The sequence below is a fragment of the Rhinoraja longicauda genome, chromosome 33 (assembly GCF_053455715.1).
Source record: "Rhinoraja longicauda isolate Sanriku21f chromosome 33, sRhiLon1.1, whole genome shotgun sequence".
Taxonomy (NCBI): Eukaryota; Metazoa; Chordata; class Chondrichthyes; order Rajiformes; family Arhynchobatidae; genus Rhinoraja; species Rhinoraja longicauda.
The window spans coordinates 10,636,671-10,660,234 of NC_135985.1; the positions used below are offsets into that span (position 1 = coordinate 10,636,671).

The following is a 23,564-nucleotide window of genomic DNA, read 5'->3' on the forward strand; positions in this document are numbered from 1 at the left end:
TCCCCCCTCCCTCCCCCCTCTCACTCTCCCTCCCCTTCTCCCTCCCCTTCTCCCTCCCCTTCTCCCTCCCCTTCTCCCTCCCCTTCTCCCTCCCCTTCTCCCTCCCCTTCTCCCTCCCCTTCTCCCTCCCCTTCTCCCTCCCCTTCTCCCTCCCCTTCTCCCTCCCCTTCTCCCTCCCCTCCCTCCCTCCCCTCCCTCCCCTTCTCCCTCCCCTTCTCCCTCCCCTTCTCCCTTCCCTTCTCCCTCCCCTTCCTCTCTCCCTCCCCCTCTCTCTCCCTCCCCCTCTCTCTCCCTCCCCCTCTCTCTCCCTCCCCCTCTCTCTCCCTCCCCTTCTCTTTCCCTCCCCTTCTCTTTCCCTCCCCTTCTCTTTCCCTCCCCTTCTCTCTCCCTCCCCTTCTCTCTCCCTCCCCTTCTCTCTCCCTCCCCTTCTCTCTCCCTCCCCTTCTCTCTCCCTCCCCTTCTCTCTCCCTCCCCTTCTCTCTCCCTCCCCTTCTCTCTCCCTCCCCTTCTCTCTCCCTCCCCTTCTCTCTCCCTCCCCTTCTCTCTCCCTCCCCTTCTCTCTCCCTCCCCTTCTCTCTCCCTCCCCTTCTCTCTCCCTCCCCTTCTCTCTCCCTCCCCTTCTCTCTCCCTCCCCTTCTCTCTCCCTCCCCTTCTCTCTCCCTCCCCTTCTCTCTCCTCCCCTTCTCTCTCCTCCCCTTCTCTCTCCCTCCCCTTCTCTCTCACTCCCCTTCTCTCTCACTCCCCTTCTCTCTCCCTCCCCCTTCTCTCTCCCTCCCCCTTCTCTCTCCCTCCCCCTTCTCTCTCCCTCCCCCTTCTCTCTCCCTCCCCCTTCTCTCTCTCTCTCTCCCTCCCCCTTCTCTCTCCCTCCCCCTTCCCTCCCCTTCTCTCTCCTTCCCCCTTCTCTCTCCCTCCTCCCTCCCCTCCCCCTTCTCCCTCCCTTCCCCCCACAATTTGGTGTGCAGAATGGCACACATTATTTCAGTTTTGGTCTGACCAAAATTTTCTAAAGATGTACCAAGTCCTCCATGCTCTAATATTCTAAGCACTGGCTATTGCAGGCCAATGTCCTGTATGCTTTCTTCACCACCTTATCCATCGCCAATCATGGGGAACTGTGGACTTGTGAACCAGTGCTTTTTTTGTGATGTTATGTGCCACTACGACCTTCCTGGATGTTTTAACTAGATTGATGTACAACACCCAGTCACGGTGCATGAGCAGTAATATGTGAACCGGCATCTTTTTGTCTACAAAACACCACTGTTGTAAACCAAAGTCCCATTGACACTATGACCTTACCATATATAGTGTATGTCCTATCCTTATTAGACGTCCCAAAATACATCACCTCGCACTTATTAGAATTATATTCCAGATGTCATTGCTTTTCTCAATTTACCAACTGATTAATATGATTTTGTAATCTAAGGTTGGTTGTCCTCTTCGATATAGGCATCACTACCAATATCCAATCTATCTCCCTCCCTTCTGTGCAACATAAAGCCAACATGTCTTTTGTTTCTCCTTATCGTTTCTATTCATAAAACATTAAGAAAATACAAGGAACTGCAGATGCTGGTTTACAAAAAAGACCTGAAGAGCTGGAGTAATTCAGCGAGTCGGGAAGCATCTCGCGCTGACTCCAACACTTCTATCTGTTTGTGGATGAAACAGTAACTGCTGCTCCTTCCAAGGATGCTGCCTAACCTGCTGTGCGTTTTCAGCATTTTTTATTTTTCAATTTCGTATTTCATGCATTGCTGTTTATTGATTTGTTTATTGAATTGCTTCTCGTTAAATGGACTGTAAAATGTCTAAGCCAATACCTCCTATGCTGCTTTGTTACAGTGCTGTCTCAACATTTTGGATCGCAAACCCCAATAATAACCTTATCAACTGTGCCGCTGCGGGTTCTGAGGTAAATAATCTGACGCTGTGTATGCTCACATTTAAGTGGAGGTCAGATTCCTGTGCTGCCTTCAATTTATGCTTAAATGACAGAGAAACACCTTTTTAGAAATTTCAAGCATTCATCAACATGTTTACGTTACAGGAAACAGGGTTTTGGTTTATTTTCCACCACGTGCCCACGGGGCCTTCAGAAGGAATGTATTCCCCTGGTTATTCAGAACACATGCCATTGGGAAGGTTCAGCAACAATAGGGCTCATTCCAACCACCGGGTAAGTCTGCACGCAATAGCTATAATGCTAAAGATTGCTGCTCTGCAAAAGCAGCCAACCTGCTGGCGTTTATTGCGCTATGTAATTTTCCATCAACATTTACAAGACATTCCTAAGCCACTGTAGCTTCTGCAGATTTGGAAACAGATCAAAAATAGCCTCGTTTCAACTCCCTTCTCCCTGTGCCACAAGTGTCTCTGTAAATATAATTTGAAAACACAATAAAAGCACAGATAATTACGGCCAGACCAAGCCTTCAATCCACCCTACGGCTTCACGCATTTACATCCCCACAGGAACATTTTTTTTGCAGAAAAGAAAAGGATCCAAAAGAATTGCTTTAAATCCTAGCATCAATAGACAATAGACAATAGGTGCAGGAGTAGGCCATTCAGCCCTTCGAGCCAGCACCGCCATTCAATGCGATCATGGCTGATCACTCTCAATCAGTACCCCGTTCCTGCCTTCTCCCCATACCCCCTCACTCCGCTATCCTTAAGAGCTATATCCAGCTCTCTCTTGAAAGCATCCAACGAACTGGCCTCCACTGCCTTCTGAGGCAGAGAATTCCACACCTTCACCACTCTCTGACTGAAAAAGTTCTTCCTCATCTCCGTTCTCAATGGCCTACCCCCTATTCTTAAACTGTGGCCCCTTGTTCTGGACTCCCCCAACATTGGGAACATGTTTCCTGCCTCTAATGTGTCCAATCCCCTAATTATCTTATATGTTTCAATAAGATCCCCCCTCATCCTTCTAAATTCCAGTGTATACAAGCCCAATCGCTCCAGCCTTTCAACATACGACAGTCCCGCCATTCCGGGAATTAACCTAGTGAACCTACGCTGCACGCCCTCCATAGCAAGAATATCCTTCCTCAAATTTGGAGACCAAAACTGCACACAGTACTCCAGGTGCGGTCTCACCAGGGCCCGGTACAACTGTAGAAGGACCTCTTTGCTCCTATACTCAACTCCTCTTGTTACAAAGGCCAACATTCCATTGGCTTTCTTCACTGCCTGCTGTACCTGCATGCTTCCTTTCATTGACTGATGCACTAGGACACCCAGATCTTGTTGAACTCCCCCTCCTCCTAACTTGACACCATTCAGATAATAATCTGCCTTTCTATTCTTACTTCCAAAGTGAATAACCTCACACTTATCTACATTAAACTGCATCTGCCATGTATCCGCCCACTCACACAACCTGTCCAAGTCACCCTGCAGCCTTATTGCATCTTCCTCACAATTCACACTACCCCCCAGCTTAGTATCATCTGCAAATTTGCTAATGGTACTTTTAATCCCTTCGTCTAAGTCATTAATGTATATCGTAAATAGCTGGGGTCCCAGAACCGAACCTTGCGGTACCCCACTGGTCACTGCCTGCCATTCCGAAAGGGACCCATTTATCCCCACTCTTTGCTTTCTGTCTGTCAACCAATTTTCTATCCATGTCAGTACCCTACCCCCAATACCATGTGCCCTAATTTTGCCCACTAATCTCCTATGTGGGACCTTGTCGAAGGCTTTCTGAAAGTCGAGGTACACCACATCCACTGACTCTCCCCTGTCAATTTTCCTAGTTACATCCTCAAAAAATTCCAGTAGATTTGTCAAGCATGATTTCCCCTTCGTAAATCCATGCTGACTCGGAATGATCCCGTTACTGCTATCCAAATGCTCAGCAATTTCGTCTTTTATAATTGACTCCAGCATCTTCCCCACCACTGATGTCAGACTAACTGGTCTATAATTACCCGTTTTCTCTCTCCCTCCTTTCTTAAAAAGTGGGACAACATTTGCTATCCTCCAATCCACAGGAACTGATCCTGAATCTATAGAACATTGAAAAATGATCTCCAATGCTTCCACTATTTCTAGAGCCACCTCCTTAAGTACCCTGGGATGCAGACCATCAGGCCCTGGGGATTTATCAGCCTTCAGTCCCATCAGTCGACCCAAAACCATTTCCTGCCTAATGTGGATTTCCTTCAGTTCCTCCATCACCCTAGGTTCTCTGGCCCCTAGAACATTTGGGAGATTGTGTGTATCTTCCTCAGTGAAGACAGATCCAAAGTAACGGTTTAACTCGTCTGCCATTTCTTTGTTCCGCATAATAAATTCCCCTGTTTCTGTCTTCAAGGGACCCACATTTGCCTTGACTATTTTTTTCCTCTTCACGTACCTAAAAAACCTTTTGCTATCCTCCTTTGTATTATTGGCTAGTTTACCCTCGTACCTCATCTTTTCTCCCCGTATTGCCTTTTTAGTTAACTTTTGTTGCTCTTTAAAAGAGTCCCAATCCTCTGTCTTCCCACTCTTCTTTGCTATGTTATACTTCCTCTCCTTAATTTTTATGCTGTCCCTGACTTCCCTTGTCAGCCACAGGTGTCTCTTACTCCCCTTAGAGTCTTTCCACCTCTTTGGAATAAATTGATCCTGCAACCTCTGCATTATTCCCAGGAATACCTGCCATTGCTGTTCTACCGTCTTCCCTGCTAGGGCCTCCTTCCAGTCAATTTTGGCCAGCCCCTGCCTCATGCCTCTGTAATCCCCTTTGCTATACTGTAATACTGACACTTCTGATTTTCCCTTCTGCCTTTCCATTTGCAGAGTAAAACTTATCATGTTGTGATCACTGCCTCCTAATGGCTCTTTTACCTCTAGTCCCCTTATCAGATCAGGATCATTACACAACACTAAATCCAGAATTGCCTTCTCCCTGGTAGGCTCCAGTACAAGCTGTTCTAAGAACCCATCTCGAAGGCACTCTACAAACTCTCTTTCCTGGGGTCCATTTCCAACCTGATTTTCCCAGTCTACCTGCATGTTGAAATCTCCCATAACCACCGTAACATTACATTTTTGACACGCCAATTTTATCTCCTGATTCAACTTGCACCCTATGTCGAGGCTACTGTTTGGGGGCCTATAGATAACTCCCATTAGGGTCTTTTTACCCTTACAATTTCTCATTTCTATCCATACTGATTCAACATCTCCTGATTCTATGTCACCCCTTGCAAGGGAATGAATATCATTCCTTACCATCAGAGCAACCCCACCCCCTCTGCCCACCTGTCTGTCTTTTCTATACGTTGTGTACCCCTGAATATTCAGTTCCCAGCCCTGGTCCTCTTGTAGCCATGTCTCAGTGATCCCTACAACATCATACTTGCCCATGACTAACTGAGCCTCAAGCTCATCCACTTTATTTTTTATACTACGCGCATTTAAGTACAACACTTTAACTTCTGTATTTACCTCCCCTCTCACATCGGTCACAATTGGCCCTGCCCTTAATTTCTTTTCCCCTCTAGAACTTCTGTTCCCATTCTTCCGAGAGTCTTTTGCAATATCTCCTGTATTCCCTTTTACCTCATCTTCATATTCACAATTTGTTAACCCCTCCCCCCCCCACTACTTAGTTTAAAGCCACAGGTGTCGCACTAGCAAACCTGTCTGCCAGAATGTTTGTCCCCCTGCTGTTAAGATGTAACCCGTCCCTTTTGTACATCAACGGTGGAGTTGCTGCCTCACAGCGTCAGAGACCCGGGTTTGATCCTGACTACGGGTGCTGTTTGCACATTCTCCCTGTGTTTGCACATTCTCCCTGTGACCACTTGGGTTTTCTCCGGTGCCCTGTTTTCTTCCCACACTCCAGAGACATACTGGTTTGCAGGTTAATTGGTTTCAGTAAAAATTGCAAAATTGTCCTTGGTGTGTAGGGTAGTGTTAGTGTACGGGGTGATCGCTGGTCAGCATGGACTCGGTGGGCCGAAGGGCCTGTTTCTGCACTGTATATGTAAAGTATAAAATCTAATGTAGAGCCCGCCCTAATTGAGATGGCCCACAACCTTGTTAGTTGTAAACGGGTAAATGCTGGTGCTTTTTATCACCACACAGTAGATTGCCCATTATAAAGACAGTCCATGTCATGCTGCGTGTGTTGTGGATCTGGTTCAACCTTCAGAATCATCATTGAAACATGTTGATTAAAAACCACTTTGAATTCTGCACCTTAAGTGCATTTTGAATTTTGTTTCTCAGGCTGGGATGATCATTGATAATGGGGTGAAGACAACTGAAGCTAATGCAAGGGACAAGAGGCCGTTCCTCTCACTAGTTGGCGCAAGGTGAGTTCCTGACAAAGCAAGCATTGATGAAGAGGGAAAGAGTTTGAAAGCTATCTCACCGGGGGCAACTGTGCATCAGACTGCTAAATGGCATAGATGCCATTCCCAGAGAGCTGTGGAAGTGAAGTTATTAATTGCATTCAAGGAAGAAAACAATAGACATTGAGAGAGAGAGAGAGTCAGGAGAGATGGGGAAAGTGCTACTGAGGTGAAGATTAGGTCATCCATAATCTTATTAAATGGGAGAGCAGGTTGAATGGCCTAACACCTGTTTCTTATGATCTCATGCAGTGGACTAGTGACCATTTTAGTTGTTGGCCTGCCTCAATAGATGTCTGTGCAGCCGATTATAAAAGACCATATTTTTTTACAGGTGAAAATGCAGTACCCAAATCTCCTCTCCCACGGCTTGGGAAGTCGGCCATAAGTCTGATTAGAGACGTAGCCAAAAGCTGGATCTTGGGACCCTGCAGCTGGGAATTGGAGAGTAAACTTCCTTGTGTGGGCTTGTTGTGTGGCAGGGAAATTGAGTGAGGGCTAGGAACGAGAGTAAGAGAAGCGGGGAAATCAGCCTGGAAGAGGAGAGGGGGAGGGGGCAGTTGTTTGGCATTGGCTCCTGGGGAAGGTTGATGGTAGGCATGGCAAGGAAAAGGTTGAGTGCAATCCCTGAAGGTTGGAGTGTATGGGTAAAGCAGGAGGGAATCGGGGAAGGGGAGCAGCGAAAGAGGGTGTTGCAGAACTCTCGTCGGAGAGAGGAGTACTTCTTCAAAGTAGGCATACAGTGAGGAGATTTCGCAGTGGAGCAGATGAAGCCTGAAGAAGGGTCTCAAGCCGAAACATCACCCATTCCTTCTCTCCAGAGATGCTGCTTTTCCCTCTGAGTTACTCCAGCATTTTGTGCCTTCTTTTCGGGTGGGAAATGCCCGAGGTAAAAAGGAGTTGGGTGCCCAGAACGCCATCATTACGTATATCCATGACACAGAAAATGGAATAATGCCAATGACTGCAAGAACCCAATTGACTTTATCCAATGATTCAAAATAACTTGGATATGATCAATACCACGTTTCACTCATGAAAAGATCTATGTTTAATTTCATAGCACTGAAAGTGATTAATGTTGCCCTATGTCTTTAGGTACAGCCCTCATGCAGGAGCTGACCCTTACAGGCCAAGAGAACCTGCTTTAATCAAGAATTATATTGCATATAAAAACCAGGACCATGGCGCCTGGCTTCGAGGTGGGGACGTGTGGTTGGAGGACTGCCAGTGAGTTCCACTTCAAACTCTTACGAATGCTGAATCAATAAGTTTTAACTGTTTGCAATGTGTTTTAAATTTGAGTATTCTGCACACTGCAGACTAAAAGTATCTCCAGTTACTTCAGTACAATGACATTTACAAAATGCATCCCTTTGGCTTGACATCCGCATAGGTTTATCAGATAGAGCAACAACTTGCACCAATATAATTCTTCTAGTTAGTAAAGCATCCTTTACTGTTTCGTAGGAGCCCAGTCCAAGATAATAGTGCAGAGGGGGAAAAGAAGTTGGTTGGAGCTGGGTTTTGAAGAGTCCTGCAAAGGGAAAGGTGGAGTGATTTAAAGCTCTATACAAATGAAGACGGTTGCAGGACCAAATCTGTAGGGTGAACTGTGCAAGTTACTCAATTGACCACTCATTCTTCCTGTCGACTAAAAGGACCCTAACTAACAGCCATTCTCAAAACACATATTACTGATACATCTATAAAACACAGTTGAGTTTTGAGAGCTTCTCATTGCCTCACTCAAATTATTCCAATCTTTACACTTTGAACCAAATTTCAGCATTTCTTTCATATCCAGTCCTGCTTCAATCCGCTATTCTATTTAATTCCGTCTGCAGTTACTTTTTTCAATATTCTTCAGTGCATTCATCCAGGTTCCTAGTAAATCCCCAGCATGCCCCCTGGTGTTGGGCAATTCCACCCTCTGGGAAAAAGGTTCTGACTATCTACCCTATCTATGCCTCTCATAATTTTATATACTGTACTTCTATCAAGTCTCCCCTCAACCTTTGTGTTACACATATTTCCGTAATGGGGTGACCAGAACTACGCTCAATACTCCAATTGTTTTATCAAATTAAACCCAAATCTCCTTGTTCTTAAATTATATTCTATATGATTACCTTACGACCTTACCTACCTGGCTTGCTGGTTTCAGGAATCAATAGGTGCAGGAGGAGGCCATTCGGCCCTTAGTGCCAGCACAGCCATTCAATGTGATCATGACTGATCATTCTCAATCAGTACCCCGTTCCTGCCTTCTCCCCATACCCCCTGACTCCGCTAACCTTAAGAGCTCTATCATTGGACATGCAGGCTGAGATCAATACTCCCTGGGATTTGACCATTCATTCTGTATATCCTTGCATTGGTCCTCCCAAAGTATATCACCTTATTAAATTCCATCTGCCATTGCTCTGATCATATTACCAACTCATCCACATTATTCTCTGGCCAAAGACCAACACTACCAGATGTACCTCAGCAGATTGAGCCATCCAACTCAGTGGAGTGAACAAACAGCAGCACAGTGCCGTCTTGGTGTTGAGAAATGCTGGCAATCAGAGAGTGTGCACATCCTGGGTGGGGATGGCCCGGCTTATTTTTATAGATCCCAAACAATGTGTGTTCGCATTTGGAGCCCATAAAAATAATGAAATACTATAAATTAGGCTAGCTACAAATAATTCTGCTCAGATCTGTCAGTTGAGATCCTAAGACATTAGTGGAACTCTACTTTTGTGTTTGAAGGGCAGACCAGCTGAAAGAGGCTGCTTTCAAACTGGAATTGGCTTCATTCCAATCAGTTGCAAGGTCATACATTGAGGCCCTGAGCTCTCAATTGTTGCCAAAAATGAAGGGGCAATGATTAACAGCTGCAGGGAGAGATTGGATAGACTTTGATTGTTTAACTCTGGAACCTCAGAGGTTGAGGGAAGACTTGATAGAAGTATATAAAATGATGAGATGCATAGATAGGATAGATAGGAAGTGACGTGAGAGGACGCTGGTGTTGTTTGTTCGCCGCTTCTCACCACTTCTCTGTTTGTAATAATTTTGCTGTTTTTGGGAAGATTTTCTCTGTTTGCATTAATCCTTCTGCTTGGACTAATCCTTCTGCTTGACCCTCCTGGCATCATCTGCCCAGCTCTATCACCGTTGCCTCCGCTGCCTCCGCACCCTTGGACTTCTCACTCCTGTCTGTGCTCCTGTCTCTGCTGGCTTGGACTGCTCTCCTGTGGGTTACCTGGACAGCTAGCTAGCTCCCTGCTAGCCACCGCTGCAGTCATCGAGCTGCAGGTTACTCGCTAGTTGCTAACGCTATCAGCTGCCCAGCTACCTCCTCTGCCTGCACGTCCTCAGCTCCCTATTAACCCTTGGGCTGCTTAGCTTCCTCGGTCCTCCTCATAGGCCATGCTCTGGATCAGCCTGTTGTGCCTGTTGTGATGTGCTAGCCCGCGGTAGCCGGCTAACTTCTCCGGGCTCTGTGCTCCTTCGCTCCTGCCTGGCATGGCACTGAAGTACTTCGCTGCGAGGCTGCTCCAGCTCAACAACCACTCCACTCCGCCATGCATCTCTGCCATCATCAACCACGGACTTCTACGACGACCCAGATACATCCACAGAGGCTCCGGTCACAAGTTTGCTTACTCCCAGACCGGTCACTCCATCCCTACACTCTGGTCAGCTGAGCGGACTTCCACTCGTCGATTACGTCATCACAATAACGCACACGAGCGCGCCCCCTGTCTGCAAACCCTGGCTAAATCACCCGTGTCCATCCACACCATACAAAGCAACATGAAGCTCACTCGGTTCAATATCCGGTCCCTCAACAATAAAAGCCACATTCTGAATGACTTCATCCTGGAAAATAAACTGGACTTCCTCTGTATGACTGAAACCTGGCAACAACCTCTGGACTACCTCCCACTCAACCTCACTACACCCAACGGATACTCCTACATCAATAAACCACGCTCGGAGGGCCGAGGTGGTGGGATTGCCGTAATTCACCGACAGGACTTCAAGATCAGCCTCATCTCCATCTCATCTGCTCCTTCATTTGAACACCTGGCTTTCAAACTCTCTGGCCACACACAATTAGTCATGGCAGTTGTTTACCGCCCTCCCAAACCACACCCATCATTCCTTTCTGACTTCTCTGACTTTCTGACCCAGCTCTGTTCTCTCTCCCCCTCAATCCTCCTCCTCGGTGATTTCAACATCCATATGGACTCCACTGACTCCACAATAACCGCTGACTTCACTGAAATACTCAACTGCTTTAACCTCACTCAACACGTCAATTTTCCCACCCATAACCGTGGGCACATTCTGGACCTTGTCTGCTCCACTGGACTAAATCTACATCACCTCTCTGGCTCCGACCCAACCCTCTCTGATCACTTAGCCATCACCATGTCTGTCAACATTCCCACCCCAGCTCCAAGGCAAAAACGCAAAATCAACTTCCGTAAGCTGAACTCTGTTTCACCTACCTCGCTCTCATCCTCCCTCTCCGAAATAATGTCCGCCTCTCCCTTCGTTGACCTCCACAGCCCCTCTGACCTCACTGACTACTACAACCACACTCTCTCCTCCTGCCTCGACCAGCTTGCACCTATAAAAACCAAAACAGTTTCCTTCACCCACTCTGCTCCCTGGTTTACCCCCGAACTCCGCATGATGAAAACTCATGCCCGCCAACTTGAAAGACTCCGCAACAAAACAGGTCTCACAATTCACTCCCAAGCCTACAAAGACCACCTCCCTGTAAAGCGTCTTTGAGTGTTTGAAAAGCGCTATATAAATGTAATGCATTATTATTATTATTATTAGATGGTCAGTCTTTTTTTCCCAGGATGGAAATGTCCACCACTAGAGGGCACAGCCAGATTTATTGTTGCAAGGAGCAAACTTTGACACTGTGATCTGGTACTGCGATATCCATTTAGCCCTGTTTGATTTAAAACCTTAGGCCTGAAGAAAAATATTGTAGAATTCATGTTGTATGGGGGAGGGGTTTGTAAACCGAAGGGCTTAGTTAGTTCTATGCTGTATCTCTCTGTGAGACTCTGTGATCTTTTACTCTGTTTGTCTTTTTCCTTAGGTTTTCTGACAATGGAATTGGATTGACACTTGCAAGGTAAGCACTTGTGGTTTTTGAAAGCCATTTCAATAAAACAGTCTGTGTCAGTTTGGATCAGAATGAAGAAAAGTCCTGACCCAAAATGTCATCTGTTCATTCCATTCACAGATACTGCCTAATCTGCTGAGTTCCACCAGTCTTTTGTTTTTTTGATTAAGATTCCAGCGTCTGCAATCGCTGTGTCTATGTAAAACAAAACTGGTTTTCAATTTTTAAGAGATCATGATAAAGGATTAAAATTGAGGGTCCAGCAGGCAATTAAGATTGCAGGGAAGTCTTAGGAATGCTGATGGTGCAGCAAAACGGACTGGCAGCGATGCTAAGAAAATAATTGTTATATCTCTGAAGATTATTGGATGATTGAAAAATTGATGGAGATGAGAATTTGTACATAAAGACAGAGATCAAATTAGCAAGAGTTTAAGTAGCCCAGGCACTAAACACAAACAGGGAGGTATTGAAGAAATATTAGAGAGTTGAGAGGAGCACCTATCCATTGAAACAGAGACAAAGACCAGAGATCATAAGGGAGGGATCAAAGAGGAGAGACAGACGACAATGGAGGTGAGGTCCAAAGAAAAGTGATGAATGTAGAACAGAATCATCTCCAATAGAGAAAATACCTTAAAGAACAGACAATGGAAGGAGAGTCCAGAGGGCAACAAAGTGGGGCTCAGAACAAAACTATTGGGATTGCACTGAGAAACAAATTACTCATACATGTGTAGGATGCTTGTCTAAACCGAAGATAGATAGACACAAAAAGCTGGAGTAATTCAGTGGGTCAGACAGCATCTCTGGAGAACAGGACTAGATCTGAAGAAGGGTCTCAACCCTATCTCAAATTTCTTATACATTTCTATACATTTAAAGAGTCGTGCGCCATGGCATCCAATTCTGTCAAAGACAGTGTCAAGAGGCACTTCTGAAACATGAGGTAAAGTTGGCTTTATTTATAGTGGCTTACTATATCCTATGGAGTGGATTTATTTTGAAGAATACCCATTCTTGTGGTATAAACAAACTGAACACAGTGGGATTAACAAAAAATGGACAGTGAGAATTTTGCATTGTGTTATGCAAACTACCAAGAAAATCCCTTGTTATGTTTTGATAAATGGTCTGGATCTTTTACATCCCCTCTGAACAGACTTTAACGCTGCATGCAGAAGATGACATCTCGAATACAACTCTCCTTCAGCACAACACCCACACAGACCCAACCAGTTTGTCCCATTACTAACAATCCTTTGGCTTGCAGGTAAGACTCCCGATAATGGAGCCAAACTGACATTTAACGTTTCTGTTTCCAGTGGTGGAACTTTTCCAGATGATGATGGGGCCAAACAGGAGATAAAGAACTCGTTGTTTGTTGGAGAGAGTGAAAACCGTGGAACAGAGATGCCAGACAACCTTTTCTGGGGTCCCGGCGGCTTAGATCACAGTGGACGAGCTCTTCCCAAGGGACAGTAAGTAACTCAATGAGTCAATAGACAATAGGTGCAGGAGTAGACCATTTGGCCCTTCGAGCCAGCACCACCATTCAATGTGATCATGGCTGATCATTCTCAATCAGTACCCTGTTCCTGCCTTCTCCCCATGCCCCCTGACTCCGCTATCCTTAAGAGCTCTATCTAGCTCTCTCTTGAATGCATTCAGAGAATTGGCCTCCACTGCCTTCTGAGGCAGAGAATTCCACAGATTTACAACTTTCTGACTGAAAAAGTTTTTCCTCATCTCCGTTCTAAATGGCCTACCCCTTATTCTTAAACTGTGGTTCCTGGTTCTGGACTCCCCCAACATTGGGAATATGTTTCCTGCCTCTAACGTGTCCAACCCCTTAATAATCTTATATGTTTCAATAAGATCCCCTCTCATCCTTCTAAATTCCAGTGTATACAAGCCAAGTCGCTCCAGTCTTTCAACATATGACAGTCCCGCCATTCCGGGAATTAACCTAGTGAACCTACGCTGCTCGCCCTCAATAGCCAGAATATCCTTCCTCAAATTTGGAGACCAAAACTGCACACGGTACATCAGGTGCAGTCTCACTAGGGCCCTGTACAACTGCAGAAGGACCTCTTTGCTCCAATACTCAACTCCTCTTGTTACGAAGGCCAACATTCCATTGGCTTTCTTCACTGCCTACTGTACCTGCATGCTTCCTTTCAGTGACTGATGCACTAGGACACCGAGATCTCGTTGTATGTCCCCTTTTCCTAACTTGACACCATTCAGATAATAATCTACTTTCCTATTCTTACCACCAAAGTGGATAACCTCACATTTATCTACATTAAACTGCATCTGCCATGCATCCGCCCACTCACACAATCTGTCCAAGTCACATTGCAACCTCATAGCATCTTCCTCACAGTTCACATTGCCACCCAGCTTTGTATCATCTGCAAGTTTGCTAATGGTACTTTTAGTCCCATCATCCAAGTCATTAATGTATATTGTAAATAGCTGCAGTCCCAGCACCGAGCCTTGCGGTACCCCACTAATCACTGCCTGCCATTCCAAAAGGGACCCATTTATCCCTACTCTTTGCTTTCTGTCTGCCAACCAATTTTCTATCCATGTCAGTACCCTACCCCCAATACCACGTGCTCTAATTTTGCCCGCTAATCTCCTATGTGGGACCTTGTCGAAGGCTTTCTGAAAGTCAAGGTACACTACATCCACCGGCTCTCCCCTGTCAATTTTCCTAGTTACATCCTCAACAAATTCCGGAAGATTAGTCAAGCATGATTTCCCCTTCGTAAATCCATGCTGACTCGGAACGATCTTGTTACTGCTATCCAAATGCTCCGCAATTTCGTCTTTTATAATTGACTCCAGCATCTTCCCCACCACTGATGTCAGACTAACTGGTCCATAATTTCCTGTTTTCTGTCTCCCTCCTTTCTTAAAAAGTGGGATAACATTAGCTACCCTCCAATCCACAGGACCTAATCCTGAATTTATAGAACATTGGAAAATGATCACCAATGCGTCCACGATTTCTCGAGCCACCTCCTTAAGTACCCTGGGATGCAGACCATCAGGCCCTGGGGATTTAGCAGCTTTCAGTCCCATCAGTCTACCCAACACCATTTCCTGCCTAATGTGAATTTCCTTGAGTTCCTCCATCACCCTAGGATCTCTGGCCACTAGAGATCTTAGGGTGACTAGGTCATCTACTCACTCGTGTATTAAAGTACTTCTCTGACTTTCATGTTGCTTTCAAGATATGATTTAATGCAGCTGGAAGTAAGTTCCCCTCACTGTGAGTTGACACACTACCACTGTATTTATCAAGTGGGATTCTGCACGCAATGGGGGATTGTGACCTATCCAACCATTGGGACACCAGAGCAGGAATACCTAATCAGTCATTGACTCTGCTGCAGCTTTCAAGTAGATTATGTTTAAGCTGTGCCTCAGTTCCACTAACCCCCTTAGCTCCACATCTGTGACACCCTTCAGCAACAAAAATCCAACAGTAATGATCTTCAAAGGTTCAGGTAGGGGTCAACCGATGGTCACAGCTCCAGCTACCCAGATATGATCCTAACCTTAAATGTTGATTGTGCAAAGGTTGCACATATTCCAAGTTTGTGCAGGGTTCCTTCAAATGCACCGGTTTCTTCCCACAACCAAAGATGTGTTGGTTTGTATGTTAACTACCCCCTGTAAATTTGCCTCTTGTGTAGCTGGGTGGTCGGGGAATCGGGGTGGGTGATGGGTATGTGACAGGGAATAGGTTATAAAGAAATTAGGGTGAGATTGGATTAGTGGGATTGCTCTGAGAATGCCAGACTCAATAGGCCATATACCAGCTTTTTATAAGGGGCATTACAGGTAGATGGGGTGGTCAAGAAAGCTTTTGGTTCATTTGCCTTAATCGGATGGGGTATTGAGTGTAGAAGTTGGGTTGCCATGTTACCGTTGTGCAAGACGTTGGTGAGGCCGCATTTCCGGTATTGTGTCCAGTTTTGGTCAACCCTGCTATTAGAAGGATGTTGTTAAGCTGGAAAGAGTGCAGAGAAGATTTATGAGGATGTTGCCAGGACTCGTGGGCCTGAGCTATAAGGAGAGGCTGGACAGACTAGGTCTTTATTCCTTGGAGTGCAGGAGGCTGAATACTGATCTTATAGAGGTGTATAAAATCATGAGGGGAAGAGATTGGGAGAATGCACAGAATCTTTTACCCAAAGTAGGGGAATCAAGAACCAGTGGACATAGGTATTAGGTGAGAGGGGACCTGAAGGGCAACTTTTTCACAGAGGGTGGTGGGTATATGGAACCAGCTGCCAGAGGAGGTAATTAAGGCAGGCACTATAACAACATTTAACAAATATTTTGACAGGTGCATGGATAAGAAAGGTTTAGAGTGATATGGACCAAACAATGGGACTAGTGGAGATGGGGCATCGTGGTCGGCATGTAGACTCTAAGACTGTAAGATTCTAAGGAAATATGAAGTATGAATAATAAATATGAAACAATCCGATTGCCTCAGAAAAGCAGAACTGGGGACTGAATTCTAGATGTTTGCTATATATTTTTTTTAAACAGAAAATGTTGGAAAAAAGAAAGTTTTGAGTTGCAGAATAATTTGTTTCTTCACTTTCCCAGTTCTGACAATTATCTATGCCCCAAAATGTCAACTTTGTCTCCCTCTCCAGGTATGCTGCCTGACCTGCTGTGTTTTGTATTTTCTACTGGGTATTTTTATTATTTGATTTTTGCTTCCTTCTGTGTACAAGTGCTTCTTAAATTGTTTTAATAGGAATAGGATGATATTCTTATTTCTTTTCTCAAAGGAAAATACTTTCCCTTCAAACCTATTGACCCTCTTTCATCGTAAGAACGATTCTGTTGCAATTGCACTACATTTGGATAGTATTCTATTTCACTGCACCAAAGGGCACTTTGCATAGTCCGTATTTAAGATATGTGTTATTCATAAATTATGCCCAATCTGTGTGCTTTTATAAATTGCTTTACCCTGATGAGCAGGTACGAAGCAACAGAATAAGTTCACAGGTTTTGTGCCAAATGAATTGAACCATGGAAAGGGTTAAACACTGCACTTCATAGAACATAGTGCACTACAGCACAGGAACGGGCCCTTCAGCCCCAATGTCTCTGCTGAACATGCTGCCCAGTTAATCTAATTTCCTCTGCCTGCACATGGATCATACCCCTCCATTCCCTGCGTATCCATGTGCCCATCCAAAAGCCTCTTAAATGCCACTGTTGAAATGGTATTCGCGAGATTGCTCTGAGAGTGAAACACACACGGCAGGACAATTGGATTATTTTTACAAGTAGCGTCACAGGTAGATAGGGTAGTCAGGAAGGTTTTCATTTCATTGGCCTTCATCGGTCAGGGTATTGAGTCTAGAAGTTGGGATGTTATGTTACAGTTGTACGAGACATTGTCACACAGCCCCTTCGATGCTTCACTTCGTTAACCCACTCCCTCCAGCTTCCTTGCATTCCAAACCATTTTATTTTCTTTCCCCATTTCTAGGACGTTTCCAATGCGAGGCATGCAGATCTACGATGGCCCAATAAACGTAGAGAACTGTACCTTCCGTAAATTTGTTGCTCTGGACGGTCGTCACACCAGTGCTATTGGGTTCCGATTCAACAACTCATGGCAGACCTGTCCAAATAACAACATGACCAACATCACATTCCAAGACGTCCCGGTAGGTCTTCTGATTTTAGTACCTCTATTCATGATTAGGTCAACGAATACAAAAATTGCGTATTCAGCAGGGGTATTTTGAATGATAAAATATCTACAGAAATTATTAACACTAAGAAATACTGTTCGGTAATGGCAATGATAAAGCAAGGGTTTTACGATGGATGTTCCTTTACTAAGAGTTAAAGGAACATATATCTGGAAGATTTACGAAGATGTTGCCAAGACTTGAGGGACTAAGCTGCAGGGCGATGTTGGGCAGGCGAGGTTTTGATTCATTGAAACGTAGGAGGCTGAGGGGTGATCTTATGGAGGTGTATATGATCATGAGGGGAATAGATAGGGTGAATGCACAGTCTTTTACCCAGAATGATGGACTGTTGTCAAGATGGTCTGGGGTGCAATCATTTGAACTTCCTGTTGCAGAATGATAACTCTAGTTGTGATGATTATAAACCAACAAAATGACCATTTCTATATTGAAAGTCATCTGTTTGTTTTGCTTTTGTGATGTATTTCACATTATTACTTTGGATTCTGAACTCCTCCATCGCCCACTGCACATAACTGGAACAGGTAGCTGCAGCTAACTTTAATTGAAGATACTCTGACCAAAACAACATGAAGGGGAAGTGACTATTGGCTTTATTTTCTTTGGAGCATTGGGGGCTGAGGAGGACCTGATTGAGATGAACAAAACTGAGGCCATTAAATAGGGTGTACATGGAATACTCTCCTTCATTAGCTATTGCATGGATTTTAAGAGCAGGGAAGATATGATATAACTTTATAAAACATTGTTTTGAGCAACAGCTGGAGTACTATGTACCATCCTGGTCACCACACTATAGGAAGGGCATGATTACACTGAAGAAGTTGCAGAGGGGATTCACCTGGATGTTGCCTGGAATAGAACACTTCGGTTATACAGGGAGACTCATAATGGTAGTTTATTTTCTTTGGAGCAAGGAAGGTTGAGGGGGCCTGATTTGAGTTAAAAATATATGAGAAGCATAGATTGGGTAAATAGTGAGAACTTTTCCCTTAAAGCAGGAGAATCTACATTCTGAGATGATACATTTGGAGCAAGGAGAAGCAGATTTAGAGGGGATTTTAGGATGAATTTTTGCATGCAAAGGGTGTTGAAAGCTGGAATGCACTGCCTAAAGTGATGATGGAGACTTATACTCACAATACTTAAGAAATTCTTGAATTAGCACTTGGATTTCCCTGGGATTGGTATAGATGGATATTTGATGGTCAGCATGCTGAACCAAAGAGCTTATCTCCATGCTTTATGATGGATCGTGATGTAGAATTAGAATAAATCTGGGTTGAGCAAAGGGCAGATTTCTACGTAGAATATATATTAATTGTAATATTGGGTATGGCCATGTCTTTTTCTGTCACCTTTCTTCGTAGCTTTAGCATGTCCTGAATTGATGAATGTTGCTCGAGTTACGTAAATAATTTTTCGTCCAGCATGTGCATGACCAGAATGCTGCCTGGAATAGTGGGTTTCAGCTACAATCAGAGGTTGGATAAACATGGATTGTTTTGTCTGGAACGTTAGAGATTGAGGGGAGACTTGATCAAAGTATATAAATTTATCAATGCATAGATAGGGTAGACAGTCAAAACCTTTTTCCCCCACGGTGGAAATGCCCAAGACTAGAGGGCATAGCTATAAGTTGAGAGCGGGGGAATTTATTGGAGATGTGCAGGACAAGATTTTTTTTTTCACAGAGAGTGGTGGTGACCTGGAACTCACTGCTTGGGGTGATGGTGTAGATATGATTGTGGCGTGCAGGAGGCCTTTAGATAGGCACGTGGAAGTGCAAGGTATAGAGGAATATGGATCATGCACAGGCAGATAAGATCAGTTTAACATGTTCAGCACAAACATTGTGGGCTGAAGGGCCCATCCTGTGCAGTACTGTTCAAAGATAATAGAGCAGAGCAAGATAGACCACTCGACCCTAAAAACTGTAATATGTCATGGTGCCATTTTAAGTAGGCAGAAACTTGCAGAAACATTTAAAAAGAAAAATAACAAAAATCTGTGAATTGATAGATGAGATATATTCTGCGTTTTTATGGTATCATTGCACATACTGTTCCCCCAAAACGCTGATTACACTGCGAGAGGCATAACAAACAGCGGGTTTTGCTTACTAAAATGGCGGACGTTACGCTCCTTTACGTACAACACTCCAGTATAGGCGATTTCAACGGAGTGGTTCATCTTGCTCCTCTAGTATCTTTGGTACTGTTCCATGTTCTATGTAACACTTGTTTGTCTCCACCTTTAAGATCACATCACGAGTCTTCTTTGGTGAGCCAGGCCACTGGTTCAATCACTTGGATTTGGATGGTGATAAAACAGCAATCCTACATGATGTGGACGGCTCGGTGTCAGAGTATCCTGGAGCCTATATCGTTAAGCATGATAACTGGCTCCTCAGACATTCAGATTGCATTGATGTCCCAGACTGGCGATCTGCTATCTGCAGTGGTCACTATGCACAGGTAACGGTCATAACTCCGGTTATCCTTCGTTCTGAATTTCGCTGCAAGGCCAAAGGCTATCAATTAACGCAGTTGCCTATTTTAAACTTTGCACTGCTTAATAAGAGCAGTGACGGCAGAAATAACATTACAATTGCACAGGCCAAGAAAAGTAGCTCTCTATTCCTACAGCAAACCTTTCAGAAGCATACCCACGATTTCCGTTTGTGATATTAAGTACCTGATGTGATGATTGTGTCTGATAATTGAATATAAGGTTTAATTTTAAATGTTTCATATATATAACAAATGAGACTTTACAGGATATAATTTAATTACACCTACGCAGAAACATGAAGGAAAATGTTGGTGCAAACTAATTCTTGAAGCAAAGTTCAGTTGAAAGCTTTGGCAGCATCTGTGTGGAAATATCACAAGCCTGACTGATGGTCTGGAAAAATTTCCACATTAAAATGAATGAATCTCATTCCATTTATGTCAAGTTTTGCATTGGTGCCATCAACTTATAAAGTTGCCTCTGAAGCCACTGTTTGACACACAGATTGCTATTTCCTCTGTGGTACTAGTTTCTAATGCTAAGGTCAGCATTTTGGTTGGAAATCAGGCGGATCAATGTCGCGTGGAACTAATTCTCAGAGTTGATTAGCAAAGTCCAAGTTTCATTTAAAGAGTGACACAAAATTCTGGAGTAACTCAGCGGGTGAGGCAGCTTCTCAGGAGAAAATGGACAGGTGGCGTTTTGGGTTGGGACCCTTCTTCAGACTGATTGTAGGGGGTGAGGGGGAATCTGTCCTGTTTTTTTCTTGCTTCCTAGTCTCTTTTCCCCCTCCCCCTCCCTAAAATCAGCCTTAAGGAAGGGTTCCAAACTGAAATATCACCGATCCATTTTCTCCACAGATGTTGTCTGACCTGTTGAGTTACTCCAGCACTTTATGTCTATCTTTGGTATAAACCAGCATCTGCAGTTCCTTTTTATACATTATCCCAGTTTCTTCTTCTGGCTGATTGATGAGGAAAAGAAAAAGATAACATGGAAGGGCCAATCCAGGGGACAAACTATTCAACATGGATGCCATGTGTAGTCAGTATCGTAGAGTGGCACCTGAGTGGGTTCAAGATCTCTAAAGCAACAATTACATTGACCTTAATCAATGGCAACTTGAAGATGCCGTTTATGGTTAAAGTACGCGGCTGCCAGAGTCTCAGCTGCATTGAATCATTTCACTGTTGAGTCATTACAATGACCTTGTAATGGCAGTTTCTTTATCATCTCAAAGTCCCACTTCGATAGCCATTACTACTCGGGGATGAAATGTAGTTATAGCTTACGCACACGTCGCACCCTGATATGACAAAACGAATCTTCCAAACTTCTTTTCTTCATTAATTGGGTTTTATTACAATAGCACAAATCAAAGAGTAATTCATCACTTTCCGTACTTTATCAACTGTTTCTTCTTCAAACAATATCTCAGAATTCGTATAGTCATTATCATATGGTTCTTACAAATATAACCGGTGCGAGCGCATGGTAAAGAACTGTATGCTCACCATCCTCCGAGTCTAAACTGACCCACAACCTCTGTTGCCCCGCTAGCCACCTCCCATCTAGACACTCCCCATTACGCATTAAGTCACACCCACAAAGCAGGCCAGAAAGACATAAACTAGAAATATTAAAACATAGCCATAACACAATAACAGTAATTGAATTAAGCATAAATGGCTCCTACAGACCTGAAGCAGGACAGAGTATGCAAAAGCATAAAATACAACTCCATTTAAAATATGTTTAGGAAGGAACTACAGATGCTGGTTTAAACCGAAGATAAGACACAAAAAGCTGGAGTAACTCAGCGGGTCAGGCAGAATCTCTGGAGGAAAGGAATAGGTGACATTTCGGGTTGAGATCTAAAGAAAAGGCGACCCGAAATGTCACATTTTCTTTTTTTTCCCCAGAGATGCTGCCTGACCCGTTGAGATACTCCAGTACTTTGTGTTTTTGCCAGGACATATTGGTCTCTTCAATTCACTTTCAACTGATGGAGGTGCCAAGTGCATCAAGTTCACTGTCTGCTCATGTGGTGGTGATTACTCCCAGACATGACACATGTGCTGGTGCTAACTGCAGGATAAATGAAGAGCAAGAATCCTAACACACATCTGAAGGCAGAAACAACTTTGTCTCAGTTAGAGAAAAAGTGGTTTTAATTCATGGTTGAAAATATTAATATTTTTCATTCACATTTCAAAGAACCAGAAATTGGACAACTGCAAAATAGGCTCCACATTCTTCAGCAGCTCCACGAGTCTCAATTCACCAAACTGGCAAAATCAAATTATAACTTACACCTGACCTCTTCACTATCGTTTTTTAATGACAGTCTAAAAAAAAAACTATAAACTTCTTTCAGAATTTTGTAGGTTATTTAGTCACTCGAACTTGTTCTGCCATTGAATGTGATCACATCAATTGAACTCGTGCGTACAGGTGACTGATGATCGGCGCGGACTCAATGGGCCGAAGGGCCTATTTCCATGCTGTATCTCTAAACTAAATTAAACTAAACTAAACATCTAATTTATTGCTTTGCTCAATCAGCCCATGTTGGTTCCTAACCCTAACACCCATCAAACTTTCCTCATGGAGTCATGGAGTTTTACAGCACAGATTTACAGTACAACCTCTCTGACTCCATTTCCCTTTCCTACCGATAGGGGCCTTTCCTCAGGGCCCCTTTCCTTGCACCACCTACCCATCTACTTCATCCTTTCCTATCACCAAAATACTCTGGGTCCCTTTTTACACCAGACTCCAGCATCTGCAGTCCCTGGTGTTTCCTGTTCAGTAAATCAACAATTCATTTGGACTTCTTCAACTTTAATGCACTGAACACGGTGCATAAACTCTTCTCCACATAGGAGAAGCCAAGCACAGATTGGGTGGCCATTTTGCACAGCACTGCCATTCTGTGCATGTCAGAGCTTCTGATTGTCTACTGCTCTAACCTACACCCTACTGTCCCTCTGACATTGAGATCTTAATCTTGTGGCATGTTGTTTACCCATGTCTGTCCTCAATTGTCAGCTGACACAAGACAACATTGTTTATCTCCCCCTCAAGTTTAGCGTCTACCTTGTGCATCGATACCATGGCCAAACTTGCCCTCTTTCCCGTGTTCCAAAAGCTGCCTCTGCCTGTCTTTGTACTAATTATTGTGCTTAACCAATGTTCGCTGGTTGTCATGGTGCATTTACACAGTAATGTTGAAGATTCACTATATCTGTTATCCTGAGTGAAATTCACATTCCATTTTAAAGATCAAGTCAACCGAGGAAATGTTAACCAACAAGTCTCCGCACTGCATCTAATATTGAATTGTGAAAGGGCTCCAGATTGTTTGTTAGAGCATAGAGCAATACAGCACAAGGATAGGCCCTTCGGCCCACAATGTTTGTGCCGAACATGGTTCCACGTTAAACTGATCTCATCTGCCTGTATATTATCCATATAGTATAAGAAAATAACTGCAGATGCTGGTACAAATCAAAGGTATTTATTCACAAAATGCTGGAGTAACTCAGCAGGTCAGGCAGCATCTCGGGAGAGAAGGAATGGGTGACGTTTCGGGTCGAGACCCTTCTTCAGTCTGATGTCGGGGGGGCGGGACAAAGGAAGGATACAGGTGGAGACAGGAAGATAGAGGGAGATCTGGGAAGGAGGAGGGGAAGAGAGGGACAGAGGAACTATCTAAAGTTGGAGAAGTCGATGTTCATACCACTGGGCTGCAAACTGCCCAGGCGAAAT

The 23,564-nt window shown here is 44.2% G+C and overlaps 1 protein-coding gene across 2 annotated transcripts in view; it reads left to right on the top strand.

Annotated features, from left to right (window-relative positions):
• Positions 1-23,564, top strand: part of LOC144609083 (cell migration-inducing and hyaluronan-binding protein-like) — a 151,286-nt gene that overhangs the window by 109,957 nt on the left and 17,765 nt on the right. For both annotated transcript variants that reach the window (XM_078427454.1, XM_078427453.1), the window contains 8 exons: positions 1,849-1,918; positions 2,054-2,182; positions 6,238-6,323; positions 7,461-7,592; positions 11,485-11,520; positions 12,837-12,992; positions 17,048-17,228; positions 19,541-19,756. In XM_078427454.1, coding sequence (XP_078283580.1) covers positions 1,849-1,918; positions 2,054-2,182; positions 6,238-6,323; positions 7,461-7,592; positions 11,485-11,520; positions 12,837-12,992; positions 17,048-17,228; positions 19,541-19,756 — 1,006 coding nt within the window. The remainder of the gene's footprint in view (positions 1-1,848; positions 1,919-2,053; positions 2,183-6,237; positions 6,324-7,460; positions 7,593-11,484; positions 11,521-12,836; positions 12,993-17,047; positions 17,229-19,540; positions 19,757-23,564) is intronic.